General features: G+C 42.9%; 1 protein-coding gene across 5 annotated transcripts in view; it reads left to right on the plus strand.

The window, feature by feature from the left end:
* HIVEP3 (HIVEP zinc finger 3) overlaps positions 1–16,414 on the plus strand; it is a 388,571-nt gene that overhangs the window by 342,196 nt on the left and 29,961 nt on the right. For 4 of the 5 annotated variants that reach the window (XR_011319247.1, XM_069756679.1, XM_069756676.1 and 1 more), the window contains 2 exons: positions 2,033–2,131; positions 3,201–4,012. Coding sequence is in view for 4 of the 5 variants with exons in the window: in XM_069756679.1 (XP_069612780.1) it covers positions 2,033–2,131; positions 3,201–4,012 (911 nt within the window). In the remaining variant the exon portion in view is untranslated. The remainder of the gene's footprint in view (positions 1–2,032; positions 2,132–3,200; positions 4,013–16,414) is intronic. The other variant, XM_069756678.1, reaches the window with a different exon arrangement.

Consider the following 16,414-nt stretch of genomic DNA (forward strand, 5'->3'; position numbering starts at 1 on the left):
ACGACCTATGGAACACATTATGGATGGCAAAAGAAGCTGGAAGGGCCAAACGAAATGACACAGGATTGAGAACTTCAGAAAACTTACACGGACCAATGAAACGAGGCTTAAACTTAGGAGAGGAAACCTTCATAGGAACATGACGAGATGACAACCAAACCAAATCCCCAACACGAAGTCGGGGACCAACACAGCGCCGGCGGTTAGCGCAATGTTGAGCCTTCTCCTGGGACAATGTCAAATTGTCCACCACATGAGTCCAAATCTGCTGCAACCTGTCCATCACCGTATCCACACCAGGACAGTCCGAAGGCTCAACCTGCCCTGAAGAGAAACGAGGATGGAAACCAGAATTACAGAAAAAAGGCGAAACCAAAGTAGCCGAGCTGGCCCGATTATTAAGGGCGAACTCAGCCAAAGGCAAGAAGGACACCCAATCATCCTGATCAGCAGAAACAAAGCATCTCAGATATGTTTCCAAAGTCTGATTAGTTCGTTCGGTTTGGCCATTTGTCTGAGGATGAAAAGCCGAAGAAAAAGACAAATCAATGCCCATCTTAGCACAAAAGGAACGCCAAAACCTCGAAACAAACTGGGAACCTCTGTCCGAGACGATGTTCTCTGGAATGCCATGCAAACGAACCACATGCTGGAAAAACAATGGCACCAAATCAGAGGAGGAAGGCAATTTAGACAAGGGTACCAAATGGACCATCTTAGAGAAGCGATCACAAACCACCCAAATGACCGACATACTTTGAGAGACAGGGAGATCTGAAATAAAATCCATGGAAATATGCGTCCAGGGCCTCTTCGGGACCGGCAAGGGCAAAAGCAACCCACTGGCACGAGAACAACAGGGCTTAGCCCGAGCACAAGTCCCACAGAACTGCACAAAAGAACGCACATCCCGTGACAAAGAAGGCCACCAAAAGGATCTAGCCACCAAATCTCTGGTACCAAAGATTCCAGGATGACCCGCCAACACCGAACAATGAACCTCAGAGATAACTCTACTAGTCCATCTATCAGGGACAAACAGTTTCTCCGCTGAACAACGGTCAGGTCTATCAGCCTGAAACTTCTGCAGCACGCGCCGCAAATCAGGGGAGATGGCAGACAAAATTACCCCCTCTTTGAGAATACCCGCCGGCTCAGGAACACCCGGAGAGTCAGGCACAAAACTCCTTGACAGGGCATCAGCCTTCACATTCTTAGAGTCCGGAAGGTACGAAACCACAAAATCAAAACGGGAGAAAAACAGCGACCATCGAGCCTGTCTAGGATTCAACAGTTTGGCAGACTCGAGATAAGTCAAATTCTTGTGATCCGTCAAGACCACCACGCGATGCTTGGCTCCTTCAAGCCAATGACGCCACTCCTCGAATGCCCACTTCATGGCCAACAACTCTCGATTGCCAACATCATAATTGCGCTCAGCAGGCGAGAATTTTCTAGAAAAGAAGGCACATGGTTTCATCACCGAGCCATCAGAACTTCTTTGCGACAAAACAGCCCCTGCTCCAATCTCAGAAGCATCAACCTCGACCTGAAACGGGAGAGAAACATCTGGCTGGCACAACACAGGGGCAGAAGAAAAACGACGCTTCAACTCCTGAAAAGCCCCTACAGCCCTGCTAGTTAATTATATATTTGTTCATTGTTTTCTTGTCCAGCTGGCTATCATGATTTTTCCTTGCTAGTTGGAAGCTCTGGGTTGCAGAGTGACACCTCCGCACCGTGCATATCAATTCCTTCAATGTTTTTGCAGGGTTTTTCAATCATCCAAGTGACTAGAAATAAAAGGGAGGTGAAAAAGCATACAAAACGCACATATATACACAGCATTTTCTCTGCCGACACCCTGGATTTTGCTGCAGGAAAATTCTACAAATACTTAACCTGTGCACATAGCCTAAAACTATAAAATTGAGCCCTTAGAAATAGCTATCATCAGAAGAAGTGTCAGCCACGGGCAGAAATGCATCAGAAATTAACTGTTCGTAATTACCTATTTTTTTCTGTTTATCAGGGAATCTAACTAAACACATGAAATCTAAAGCACACAGCAAAAAGTGCCAGGAGCTGGGTTTAATACCACCGTCTCTTGCTGACCAGGATGCAGAAGAAGGTGCTGTATTTTATTTTAAGTATTAATAAGGCATTTGTCACCCTGTCTTCTCTAGAGCACTAGAATAACGGTGTCAACATTGTGAGCTGAAAAGAGAGGGTTATACCGCAGACTCCCAAAACTTGTCCTGTCCTGAGGGCCTGTCAGCTTAGGCCTCTTTCACACTTCCGTCTTGTATTCCCCGTCACAATGCGTCGTTTTGTGAAAAAAACGCATTCTGCAAATTTGCCTGCAGGATGCGTTTTTTCTCATTGACTTGTATTAGCGACGTATCGCGACGCATGGCCAAAAGAATTAGTCCGTCGTGCACTGGATTCTGCGCAATTTTATGGCACGTTGCTGACAAAAAAACATTCAATCAAACGTTTTTTGTCAACGTCGGAAAAATGTGCAACGACGCATCCTGCGGCATACGTCGGTGGCTATATTGGAAGCCTATGGATGCAGAATCCGCCGTTGACTGTGAAAAGAAGGATTCCAGCGACGTATTGCGTTTTTCTATTCTGAGCATGCCTGGAAGGATTTTCTAGTCCGGGGAAAAAGTCTCTCTCTCTCGAACGAACAAATCTTTTACCTGAAAATTCAGGCAGGAGCTCCTTTGACGCATCCGTCATAACACTAGATGCGTTACACACGTTTTAAACAATTTTCACAACATCCATCGGTACGTCACTTCACTGCATTATGACGCACCCTGACCGACGGAAGTGTAAAAGAAGCCTTAGGAAGTATAATATGGTTCTTCTGCACTTCTTAGTGCAGAATAGCAACCTCTTTAAAAATCATGAATAAAAAAGGATGAAAAAAACAATATTTTTCCAAGCCACACATTGACGTGATGCAATATTCTTATTCTTCAATATTGTACCTTAGTATATAAAATTGCACAGTTGTAGAAACGTGTTTTCAGTAGTCTAATGCTATGAGTATGATAAAATCACCAGTATAAATTCCAAACTTCAGTAATGTATGATTTTATATTGAAGAATTTGTAATTTGACATCCAGGTTTTTCTGTATAACAATGACTCTATAAGTACTTCTAATGTATGCATTATTGTTCTTTGCAGGGACAAGTGAAGAGCGTTGGCTAGAGAGTGATGTGGTAGAAGAGCATCAGTTTTCTGACTTAGAAGATTCAGATGATGAAGAAGATTCTGATGGAGATGAGGAGGAGGATGAAGATGAAGATGAAAGTCAAGAAGAAAAAAATACAGATCTCTCACCAAGTTCTGTCGCTTCTTATTCACCTAATGAGCCAAGACAGAACCCAGACAATACAGATACTACTTCTGTTAGTCAATTTTCTTCACAATTTCAGACTTCTGAGTTTTCTGGAAAAGATTCCCAAGCTCTGATGGTATCTAATCAGAGAGTGTCTCAAGAGCTAGTACCCCATAGACAATGGTCTCCTGGCAAAGACTTAGGAAGTAGTCAGGCAGGTCCATCCAGAAGACATCATCTTCAGAAAAGAGAAAGCTCACCAAAATGTTTTTCACCGACAGGCTGTACCTCACCCCGCAGGGGAATGTCACCATGCCAGCGCTTGCCATCAGCCAGAGAAGTATCCCCACTACGATGTGTTTCCCCTCAGCAACTATCCCCACATCGTAGTCTTTCACCGAGGGCCTACATGTCCCCAGAGCACGGTTCTTCACCCCCGGTCAGACATTTATCCCCCAGCAGTGAAGTCACAAGTCTGCTTTATGCAGCTTTTAGAGGTGGATTGGCTTCACCACCACAGTACCCATCTCCTGGGAGAGAAGAATCCAATCTTACAAGGATAAATGCTCAGACCCACTTAAAAGCTCAGCATGGAATATTTCAATCTAGAGCTCAACCTCATGGGACTTCTGAACATTTGGAGATGTCAGAAACAAAGGTAAGGCAGAAGAAGATGAGAATTTTAGAAAGTTAGAACTGTTAATTTTAGTTATTTTTTCTTTTTTTAGTTTAAATGTGAAACACACTGATCTTAACACCTGTTCTTTATTCTTGAAATTTGCCGTTTTATACCATCAAGGAATAAGTATGTAGTGCCCCACCAAAGGGTAAAGGATGAGCAGGTGTCTGCTGTACACTATAGCTGACACCCTCTTGCATCAGCAACAATTGGAAGTAACACCAATTGTGGTATTTTATTAACCTTAAGTAATGGCCTTTGGGTCTGCCAGTTACAGTGGCATGTTAGGCCTTGCCATAAGCGGTCAGACAGTATAAAACTGAGAGGTAATTTTAATTGTTATAAAGAAGTATTGCAGTGTGTTAGATAATCGATCAAAGTGAAAAATGAACATGTACCATATATAGACTATGTAAAAAAAAAAGTTCAATCAAATTTGTAAAAAAAAATGCAAAAAAGCACACCAAAATATCACAGAAAACATAATTAGTATCACTGTGTGTAGCATAACTAACCAGAGTTATAAAACTGTCACATTATTTTTCCTGTATGGTGAACATTATAAAAAAAAACTAATAAATAAAAACGCACACCAAAAATAATAATGCTGACAATCAAAAAATGGAATAAAAAAATTATCTAAAAGTCATACATATAAAAATATGGTGTCACTGAAATCGTAAACTCAAAAATAAACAAGCAATGATGTCTTTTTCTGTAGGAAGGGCCTCTTCCACAGTTTTGTGCTTGAATACAGAAACGGGACACTACTGGATAGATGCTAAATGGAATGACTCCATCTACATCATTATAGTGAACTAGCTATACTACCTGGCTTCGCCTGGGTTAATAACTGCTGTTAGCAAAATAGAATGTGTTAACAAAAATTTATTCTGCACAGAAAAACCACAAAACAAATATATAGAAATGTAATTATTAAAAGGCAAAAACTAAGCTAATAGAAGCATTTCACAACATATATTTCAACACCAGAGATATTCCACACAGATTTAACTAAATTGGCCAAGTAATGTGAAGTAATCTTCTACTACTCATTCCAGAGCCTTTTGATAAACGACATTCTTAGTTTTTCCTTCAGGTGCAAAGACGAACAGATTTTTGGCTGTTCCAACTCTTGAACAGGCCACATAAAGTTGACCATGAGAAAAGTATGGAGATTGTAAATCGATTACAACTACTTTCAAGGACTGTCCCTGAGCCTTGTTGATGGACATAGCAAATGCCAGTAGAACAGGAAACTGGAGACGTTTAAAATCAAAAGGCAAATCAGATGGAATGAGAGGAATTGTTGGAATGAAAACATCTCCTGTGGCACATCCTGTCAAAATGGTTGCCTCAATTACATGTGGAAACAGGCTCTTAATCAAGAGTCTTGTTCCATTACACAGCTTTGATGGATCCAAATTTCTCAATAGCAGAATAGGAGCTGTGAGAAGGAAGTCCTTGTGGCTCCAAGGAATTGAGGAAATCAGTTGGATAAAATAATGCTTGAGCAGGGTCTATTACTGTATCCACTGACTTTTAGGATGTGCACACACCTGGAAGGAGATTGAGAATGTGAAGATTGATCTTGTTGACGCTGTCATTTTTGGGAGCTAGAATAGCCCTTTCACAAAGCCAGCCAGAATTTTTGAAGTGGACTTGAATGTTTGCTTTCAACTCCTCAATGGAAGTCACAATGCAACAAATGTTGCTTGGGAAGGTGATCTGTCCAGTGGTTGAGTTTACTGGTGCCTTGCCATCTCCAATAGTCAACAGCTGGCTCGAAAACTGTCCAGCAGAAACATCGCCTGTCATGTAGACCCTCATGTTTGTGTTCAGTGAGATTTTCTTTACTTTTCTCCAAAGGTACGATGCTTTGAGACAGGCATTGAGTTCGTTTGCAGGGGTTGATCTTGGAATAACAGGTAATGTTTGGCGGAAGTCACCTGCCAAAACAACAACTACCGTATTTTTCTGACCATAAGACGCACTTTTTTTCCTCCAAATTTGGGAGGAAAGTGTGGGTGCGTCTTATGGTTGGGATGTAGCATGTGGGGAGGAGGGCAGCAGCAAGTGGGATCGCACTGTTATCCCACTTCAGGAGGCAGAAAAATGTCCACCACTGCCCAGAATCAGTGCTGGGGAAACCACATGGTTCCGATGATTAAGTGCAGTGAATATTCATTAGCTGCTTCCCCGCCCACCTATCAGCTGAGCAGTGAGCCAGGAGCAGCAAATGAATACTCCATTTGCAGGGACACACCTGGTTTCCCCAGCGCTGGATTCCTGCAGCAGCTGGGGAGATCTGTGTGTCCGGGGGAGGAGGAGGCAGCAGCAGCAGGGTGGCAGGGGAGAGGAGATGAGATCACTGCATACCTGCCTGGGCTGGACTGCTGTGCACAAGGAGGACCTGTGTGATGTCAGAAGTGGGCGGGCTGGAGCATCAGATGGCAGCTCAGAGCCCTCCCTCTTCTTGACATCATCACAGGTCCTTCAGAATCCCCACTAGAATCTGCTGGCTTCCTCTTAGTTATAACCTGTGCTGTCACATCTGTGCTGGAAAGGCAACAAGTGGGAAGGCTCTGTGTGTGCGGTCATGGGATTCTCCAGCTTTTTACCTCACCACGGCGTGCCTGGCTGGCTGCCACAATTAAGAGGTTAGTGTTTACAAAACACAATAAAGCACTCTGCCACTCCTTTGGTGAACTTTAACTCCCAGCATGTCATAGGATCTGCAGGAAATGCTGGGAGTTATAGTTCTTTCATGGGATTTTAAAGCAGCACTCCAGTGTTATATTGCAGTGCTGGAGTGGTGCTTTCAAGCCTTGTGCCCCCATTCTTATACTCACCCTCCAGCATCTTCATATAGTACTTCACAGACACCATACTGGTCCCGCAGCTTCCAACATAATAACATACTATTATATATAATGACACCACATATAATAGTATGTTATTTATGTTATTAGATATTTTACCAATTTTTTTTGCTTCAAATATTTTTTTCCCTATTTTCCACCTCTAAAACCTGGGTGCGCCTTATATTCTGGTGCGTCTTATAGTTCGAAAAATACGGGTACTCCTCCCATGATATATTTGTTGCTACGCAGGTCTTGCAGCAGTCTGTCCACTGCTTCCAAAGCCCTTTTGTGTGACATGGTGCATTCATCCCAAATGATGGCACTGCATTTTTGAAGCAATTTGGCCAGTCCTGATCCCTTGGCAATATTACACACAGGGCTGTCACTATGAGACAGGTTAAGTGGTAGTTTGAATGTCGAATGTGCTGTCCTGCCACCTTTTAAAAGCATAGCTGCAATTCCAGAAGATGCCACTGCAAGTGCAATTTTTTTTTTTGTTGTCGAAATTTTGCCAGGAGCAAGTTGATTACATATGTCTTTCCTGTTCCACCTGGAGCATCAAGGAAGACAATTCCACCTATGTTGGTTTCACTGAAACTTAAAATGTAGTTATAGGCGTCCCTTTGATCTGGTACCAATATTGGCTCGTTCTGAGACACAAATGCTGTCAGTTCATAAATATTGTAGTTTGTTTCTATGAAAATCTCCCTACACATTTGGATACCTTCAGGATTTCTTATTGGAGCAGGCAAACCAAGCAACTGTAAGGCTTTTCCTGACATTGCTATGCACTGATCTTCAAGGAGCATTAAAGTTTCATTGAACATTTCCTCAGTGAAGTTGATGAGTTGCTGAGGATTTTCCCTTCTAATCTGCATGAAGAAAGTCCTCATTGAGATCAGTTTTGTACTTTGTCCAAATCTCAAGAGGATTTGAAATGCTACAAGTTGTTAGAATAATAGCAAAGAGGTGTCTAAAGGTACCTTCACACATAACGATATTGTTAACGATATCGTTGCTATTTGTGACGTAGCAACGATATCGTTAATGAAATCGTTATGTGTGACAGCGACCAACGATCAGGCCCCTGCTGGGAGATCGTTGGTCGCTGAATAAAGTCCAGAACTTTATTTCGTCGCTGGACTCCTGCTGACATCGCTGGATCGGCGTGTGTGACACCGATCCAGCGATGTCTTCACTGGTAACCAGGGTAAACATCGGGTAACTAAGCGCAGGGCCGCGCTTAGTAACCCGATGTTTACCCTGGTTACCATGCTAAAAGTAAAAAAAAACAAACAGTATATACTTACCTAACGCTGTCTGTCCTCCAGCGCTGCGCTCTGCACTCCTCCTGTACTGTCTGTGAGCCGGAAAGCAGAGCGGTGACGTCACCGCTCTGCTTTCCGGCTCCCAGACAGTACAGGAGGAGAGCAGAGAAGCAGAGCGCAGCGCTGGAGGACAGACGGCTGTAGGTAAGTATATACTGTTTGTTTTTTTTTTACTTTTAGCATGGTAACCAGGGTAAACATCAGGTTACTAAGCGCGGCCCTGCGCTTAGTTACCCGATGTTTACCCTGGTTACCGGCATCGTTGGTCGCTGGAGAGCGGTCTGTGTGACAGCTCTCCAGCGACCAAACAGCGACGCTGCAGCGATCCGGATCGTTGTCGGTATCGCTGCAGCGTCGCTAAATGTGAAGGGGCCTTTAGTCGCTTTGGGGTTTGTGTGGCGGCTGCTTCACTGAGGGTCATGTCCCAGTGTCCATCATTTTCCAGAAGTCCTTTTCTTTGGCAAGCTTCCCTGAATGTTTCACACACATGGCCTCCAACGGTCTTCAGGTCAGAAAATGATGTAGAGCCTTTGACATCATGAAGTAACATACGCAGGTAGAAGCACTCTGCATTTGATGGATGAACAGTGTAGACACGACCATTTTCCCCAACTCTTTTGGATCAGCATCATTTGCAACAGCATCTCTAAGGTGAATATATTCCTCTGCTCTGAGCTTCTTTTGATTTAGTTGGATATATAAAAGACGTTCACTCTCAGTCTTGGCATACATGTCAACAATAAATTGGTGGAAGAGGTGTTTGCATTTCAAGATGTGATTTTCCTCTGCAAATCTTGTCATTATCCTATATGCATAGAAGTCCATGGCCGACACTTTTTTTTCCTGAAGGGTTGCCTGTTGTAGGTTCTGTCTGAGGTATTCCAAAGTGATAGCCATCCTGTCCCTGCCAAAAGATGATTGGATATTGCAGTGCATCATAGGACCTGTGAGTTTCTGCTACTCGTTGCAAGCTATTGTTCCTTTTCTGAAGCACAATATCACGGCTTTGAAAATCATTACCTACAATCAAGATGGCTACCTCATCAAATGTGGGAGCATTGAAACGTCGCTGATGTTCTCCTTTTGATGTTTTGTCAGCTCGAATGACAACCTTGTAATCGTCTTTTGGCATGCATTCAAGTGCAGTCTTGAAAAGTTGAACATATGGATTGTTGGAGTGAAAGAACTGCTGCAAAATAGTAGTAATATCAAGGCAAGTGTTAGGAATTAAAGAGCATCTCCGCTGAGCCTCTGCTTCTGCATTTCCCATGAAGTTGAAGAAATTGAGGCTCTTCTCCTTGTAATCAAAGCAGTGAGCCAATTGAGTGGTAAACCAGTCCTTGAACTTTAAATGTCGGCATAAATCCTGTTGTAAACATTTCTTTTGTTGCACCAAATGATGTCATTTGGAAGCAGGAGTTGTACTTCCTGATGTTGTCCAAGACATGCTTTGATATTGTACTGGTACCTGTCATCAGAGACTTTAGGGGATCTGGTGGTGACAGGAGAGGTGGAAGTTTTATCTTGCCATTTGCACAGTATAAACCTGGTGGTTCATCTTTCCATTTTAGGGCACTGCAGTACACGCAGACCACATCCATTTTTCCTATCTGAACTTTAGGATTATCATGATAGCTTATGTCTGACTGGTAACAAAAGGCAGCATGTTTCAAATCTCCAACCATTTCCTGTGCCCTGGTGAAAGAAATAGCAATTCTCTTAGTGGCAAGTCGGCCTTCTCTCAGCTGAGATGACTCATTGGCCCTTGAGGAAGCAGCTCTTGTTCTCTTATCTGCAAGCCTTGCTTCCCTCTCCTCAGAAAGTTCATTGGCTCTTAAGGAAGCAGTTCTTGTTCTGTCTGCAAGACTTGCTTCCCTCTCCTCAGAAAGTTCATTGGCTCTTGAGGAAGCAGCTCTTGTTTTCTTGTCCGCAAGCCTCACTTCCCTCTCCTCAGAAAGTTAATTGGCCCTTGAGGAAGCAGCTCTTGTTTTCATGTTTGCAAGCCTCGCTTCCCTCTCCTCAGAAGGTCCATTAGCTCTTGAGGAAGCAGCTCTTGTTCTCTTGTCTGCAAACCTCGCTTCCCTCTGCTCAGAAAGTTCATTGGCTGCTGTTCTCATGTGTGTCAGCCTTGTTTCTCGGTGTAACGGGGTCTACCAAGCTACCTCCAAAAGTTCCGCGGACTTATAAAACACGTAACACTCGGTCTTCACATTTTTCATTGGCCCGTAATGCAGCTTTTCTTTTCGCATCAGCTGACATTTGTGCCATGGAATTCCTTTTCTTATGAGGCATTATTGTGGTAAAAATAGTCTGTAACTGGCAGTTTCTATATCCTCTCACATAGACGTAATGTGACTGACATCAGCCTTTCCACCAACACACCATAACTGACATACTATTACCTCACACAAGCTTTGCTATACTGAGAATGTCCTTTGTTGCCTATATTAACCAATCAGAGCTCATATTAATTAACTGTAGCAAAATAGATGCTAAGCTGTGATTGGTTGCTATTGGCAGCCTGATAAATCCCAGCCAACAGGAAGCCCTACCCCCTGGCAGTATATATTAGCACACACATACACATAATAGACAGGTCATGTGACTGACAGCTGCCGTATTTCCTATATGGTACATTTGTTGCTCTTCTAGTTTGTCTGCTTATTAATCAGATTTTTATTTTTGAAGGATAATACCAGACTTGTGTGTGTATCAGGGCGAGTTTCATGTGTCAAGTTGTGTGTGTTGAGTTGCGTGTGGTGACATGCATGTAGCGACTTTTGTGAGATGAGTTTTGTGTGGCGACATGCATGTAGTGACTTTTGTGAGATGAGTTTTGTGTGGCAACATGCGTGAATTAACTTTTTGTGTGTCGATTTGCATGTGACAGATTAGTGTAGCAAGTTGTGTGCAGCAGGTTTTGCGCATGGCGAGCTTTGCGCGTGGCAAGTTTTATGTGTGGTGCGTTTTGAGTACGTGCAAAGTTTTGTGTGAGGCAACTTTTGCATGTGTTGCAACTTTTGTGCATGTGGCAATTTTTCCGTGTGTGCAAGTTTTGCGTGTGGCGAGTTTTCCATGAGGTGAGTTTTGCACATTTGGTGAGTTTTGCGTGAGCCTAGTTTTGCATGTGGCGAGTTTTGAACAGCGACTTTTGTGTTTCGACTTTTATGTGGCGAGGTTGGTGTATGTGTGGTGAAATGTGTGCTGAGGGTGGTATACATGTTCAAGCACATGGTAGTGTGTGGCGCATTTTGTGTGTGTGTTCATATCCCCGTGTGTGGTGAGTATCCCATGTCAGGGCCCCACCTTAGCAACTGTACGGTATATACTTTTTGGTGCCATCGCTCTCATTCTTTAAGTCCCCCTTGTTCACATCTGGCAGCTGTCAATTTGCCTCCAACTCTTTTCCTTTCACTTTTTCCCCATTATGTAGATAGGGGAAAAATTGTTTTGTGAATTGGAACGCGCAGGGTTAAAATGTCGCCTCACAACATAGCTTATGATGCTCTCAGGGTCCATACGTGTACCATTTGACAAGAAAAAGTGTATGCATAGAGATTGGGATCACCACAACAATTCTCTTAACCCCTTCAAGTCGCGGCCCTTTTTCGTTTTTGCGTTTTCATTTTTCACTTCCCTTCTTCCCAGAGCCATAACTTTTTTATTTTTCTGTCAATATGGTCATGTGAGGGCTTATTTTTTGCGGGACGAGTTGTACTTTTGAACGACACCATTGGTTTTACCATGTCTTTTACTAGAAAATGGGAAAAAAATTCCAAGTGCGGTGAAATTGCAAAAAAAGTGTAATCCCACACTTGTTTTTTGCTTGGCTTTTTTGCTAGGTTCATTAAATGCTAAAACTAACCTGCCATTGTGATTCTCTAGGTCATTACGAGTTCCTAGACATCTAACATGACTAGGTTATTTTTTATCCAAGTGGTGAAAAAAAATTCAAAACTTTGCTTAAAAAAAAAAAAAGTGCCATTTTCCGATACCCGAAGCGTCTCCATTTTTCGTGATCTAGGGTCGGGTGAGGGCTTATTTTTTGCGTGCCGAGCTGACGCTTTTAATTATACCATTTTGGTGCGGATACGTTCTTTTGATCGCCCGTTATTGCATTTTAATGCAATGTCACGGCGACCAAAAAGACGTAATTCTGGCGTTTCGGATTTTTTTCTCGCTACGCAGTTTAGCGATCAGGTTAATGCTTTTTTTTATTGATAGATCGGGAGATTCTGAACGCGGCGATACCAAATACGTGTAGGTTTTTTTTGTAATTGTTTTATTTAGGATGGGGCGAAAGGGGGGTGATTTAAACTTTTATATTTTTTATATTTTTTTCATATTTTTAAAAACATTTTTTTTTTACTTGTGCCATGCTTCAGTAGCCTCCATGGGAGGCTAGAAGCTGGCATAGCCTGATCAGCTCTGCTACATAGCAGCGATCATCAGATCGCTGATATGTAGCAGAAATGCAGGTGTGCTATGAGCGCCGACCACAGGGGGGCGCTCACAGCAGACCGGCATCAGTAACCATAGAGGTCTCAAGGAGCTCTATGGTTACCTTCCTGATGCATCGCCGACCCTCGATCATGTGACGGGGGTCGGTGATGACATCATTTCCGGCCGCCCGGCCGGAAGCGCCGGTTAAATGCCGCTGTCTGCGTTTGACAGCGGCATTTAACAGGTTAATAGCGGCGGGTCAATAGCGATTTCACCCGCCGCTATTGCGCGCACATGTCAGCTGTACAAAACAGCTGACATGTCGCGACTTTGATGTGGGCTCACCGCCGAAGCCCATATCAAAGGGGGTGACACGGCATGCGCAGTACTAGTACAGTGCATGTCGTGAAGGGGTTAAAATATCAAAATTGTTTTGGGGATGGTTGGCCCTTCTCCCCTCTGTTGGAGATCCCCCTCCCTGTCTCCCCTTCCTCCTCTCCCTTTTTTTGGGGGGGCGCTATATGGAGAAATACAGCAACGGGCTCTGTTATCCTGTGTATATACCCTTTTGGGAATATTTTGGGGTACGTTGCTGGCATAACTTCTATAATACACTACATAGTCCTCTCTAACCCCACTATTGCTTTATACTTACTCTATGCTTATGTTCCATTGTGAAGGTCGGGGGACTATTCGGTACATCAGTGTCTGTAACACATTTTGAAGCTGTATCTGCCAATACATGTGTCCTTATGGGATTTTGCTGAGTAGGCTTATTCTGTATTCCCTTATTTTAAGGGTTTGGTATAGTGTTGCCCTAGGGATTGCCAAGATAAGGTCTTTCTTGGCAACTACAGCTAAACATTTGGAAGATCCTGTATGGCACTCTTATTGGGAATGGAATGCCCCAGGATTACATTTCCTTTATATAGGGACAATGGGTGGAGTGGTGATATGGGGGGGGGGGGGGGGGGAGAGGAGGAAAGGGAGAGAGAGAGGGGGGTAATGTACGTCTCTAGTTGCTTGTGAGGGGCACCATAATCACACTATCGATCTGTGATAATGCACTTCTGTGGGGGATTCTAAGTCCTAGCCCTATGTTTGCACAGTAGCCTGTTTTGGCGAGGGGGTATATTATACTTTTGTGATAAGCAAACCCCAATAGTATGGACGTGGACGGTTGGACTGTATGTGCCCTGGCCAGGGGAGTTTGAGTAATGCCTGCACAGGAATGCTTGTATCTGTCTGGACGATACACCCCTTCTGCTGCCAGTATTTACGGTGGTTGGAATGATCCAAGCAAAACGCCGTAACTAGGGGCGGAGATCGAGGATCTCTTGGAAACTGGGGGAATTGCATTGGCGTTCGGCGCATGCGCGGACCACTGTGGCCAGGACTATGGGAAACTTTCCAGCGCCTGCGCAGCTAACCCATTACCACGCCGGGAGGATGCATCGGCGCCGCCTTACTCCTACACACCTGGTAGGTGTTATAGTATTATTTGTTGTTATAAAAACTTGGGAGCGCACTGATCTCTATTATATTGACCTTGAGAAAGACGCCCTGAGCGTCGATACGCTTTGGTCTCAGCACTCACACAGCTCTATAGATCTGATGGGCCTGTTATTTCATGACCGCAGAGTACGCTCACTGTGCTAGGATGGGTAGGAGTCTCCCTGGGATCTAGGGGGTAAAGTGAGTGGAACTAACAATATATGGATGCCAATTCTGCTGTTCCCTCTCTGGGGGTTATTTGTTGGTAAGACCACGGGTTATAGTGGTTCCCACGCACCTACCAACCAGATTGCTCCTATTTAGCAGTAGCATATATAGTGCTTTTACATGTATGTTATGGGTCATTGATGGGCATATGTGATCTGTCTATGCTAAACTGTGCTCTATTGTAGTAATTAGCTGTGTGACATGCATATTTTGCTGGTATTTACCTGTTATTGTTGTGGACCCATTACCCTGATTCACGTTATGGGTTTTTAAGTGTTTTCAATGTTTCTTTGTGTATTGTTCCCAAATATTTTGATATTTTAAGAGAATTGTTGTGGTGATCCCAATCTCTATGCATACACTTTTTCTTGTCAAATGGTACTTATGTTGGGTATGCAAATGGTGATCCCCATATTTCAGTATTAGCTGGATGGTGCCCGCTCAACCAAGCGTTGTTGTTGGGGTCCATATGTGTGACTGTGCATAATTTTGTGGCTGTAGCTGCGACGGTGCAGGTGCCAATCCCGGACATACACACATACATACACACACACACACACACACACACACACATTCAGCTTTATATATTAGATGATTCCGTCAGATGTTCAATCTGAATCCTGCTATTTGAGGATTTATATGGAAACCCAACACAGGTACTCTGCATAGGGTACAAGATAAATGCATTAAAAGTGATCGAAAATAGTTATGTCTCCCAAAAAGGTACCAATAAAAACATCAACTCACTCTACAAAAAAACAAGACATCTCTCAGCTCCTTCATCTGTCAATGGAAATAAAGTTACTGGTAGCTCAACGGCTCGGGAAAAGCAACACGAGAAAATCATAGAAAAAAAACAGTTTAGCAGAGAAAATATAATTTTTGTTTTCCTGGTCCAATTTTGTAAATATCTGTGAAGCTTCTGTAGGTCCAAAATGCTCATTACACAATAGAACACTTCCTAAGGGTTTAAGTTTCCAAAATGGCAGCAGTCCCTCTATTTTTGCAATATGACATCTATATCCCATTTCAGGCAAAATTGCGCTCCAAAAATCAAATAGCCCTCCTTCCCACACATCAGCAGTTTTTAACCACATGAAGGGTATTGATGCATTTGCAAGAAATTGTATAATAAATTATGGGGTCTATTTTCTAATTATCCGTTGTGAATATGAAAAATTTGGGGCAAAAGCAACATTTTAGCGATAAATATTTTTCACTTTTTAAACCCAATTTGTGCTAATTCATGTGAAGCACGTGAAATTGACAAACTTCCTTACAATAGTTTTGAAAATTTTCAGGGGTGCAATTTTTAAAATAGTCTTGGGAGTTTGGGTACTTTTGAGGTTTTTGCAATATATTTTCCCCTTAAAGTCACTTCCAAACTAAATGGGTCTATTAAAAGAAAAAAGTAAATTCCCTTGAGAAAAATGAAATTTTGCTGCTAAACATTTAAGCCTTCTAGCATCCTAACAAAATAAAAATGATGCTGACGTGAAGTAGAGTTTTGGGTAATATTATTAATTTGCTTTGTTTGAGTATCTGGTTGAAGGGTATAAAAATTCAATGTTTAAAAATGGCAGATATATTTTAACAAATAAATGTAAAATATATTGATCTAAGTTTACCACTAACAAAGTACAATGTGTCATTTTTTTTAAGTTATAGAACTTTACTATATTTATTAGTATAAGGCCTCTTTCTGATGTAAGTGTGTCTGGGGTGTGTGGTGACAGTTTTCACACATACTGGAGACACTTACACACTCAGACCCATTCAAGTGAATGGGTCTGTGCACATGTCAGTGTGTTTCCACAGACCATGTGTCCCTGGGCATAATACTCTGACATGTTTGTTTTTTTTAACAGCAGCATCTGACACATACTGGCACTTGGGAAGCAGCAGTACTGTTAATGCTGTTCCTCAGCGCCAGGTGCTGAAGACCGCTTGCATCTTTCTCCCCACCCCTGTGATCAGCACGAGCAGGGGAGAATGATGATCGTTGTGTTCAACTGATAACAGCG

This window comes from Ranitomeya imitator, chromosome 3 (assembly GCF_032444005.1).
Source record: "Ranitomeya imitator isolate aRanImi1 chromosome 3, aRanImi1.pri, whole genome shotgun sequence".
Classification (NCBI taxonomy): Eukaryota; Metazoa; Chordata; class Amphibia; order Anura; family Dendrobatidae; genus Ranitomeya; species Ranitomeya imitator.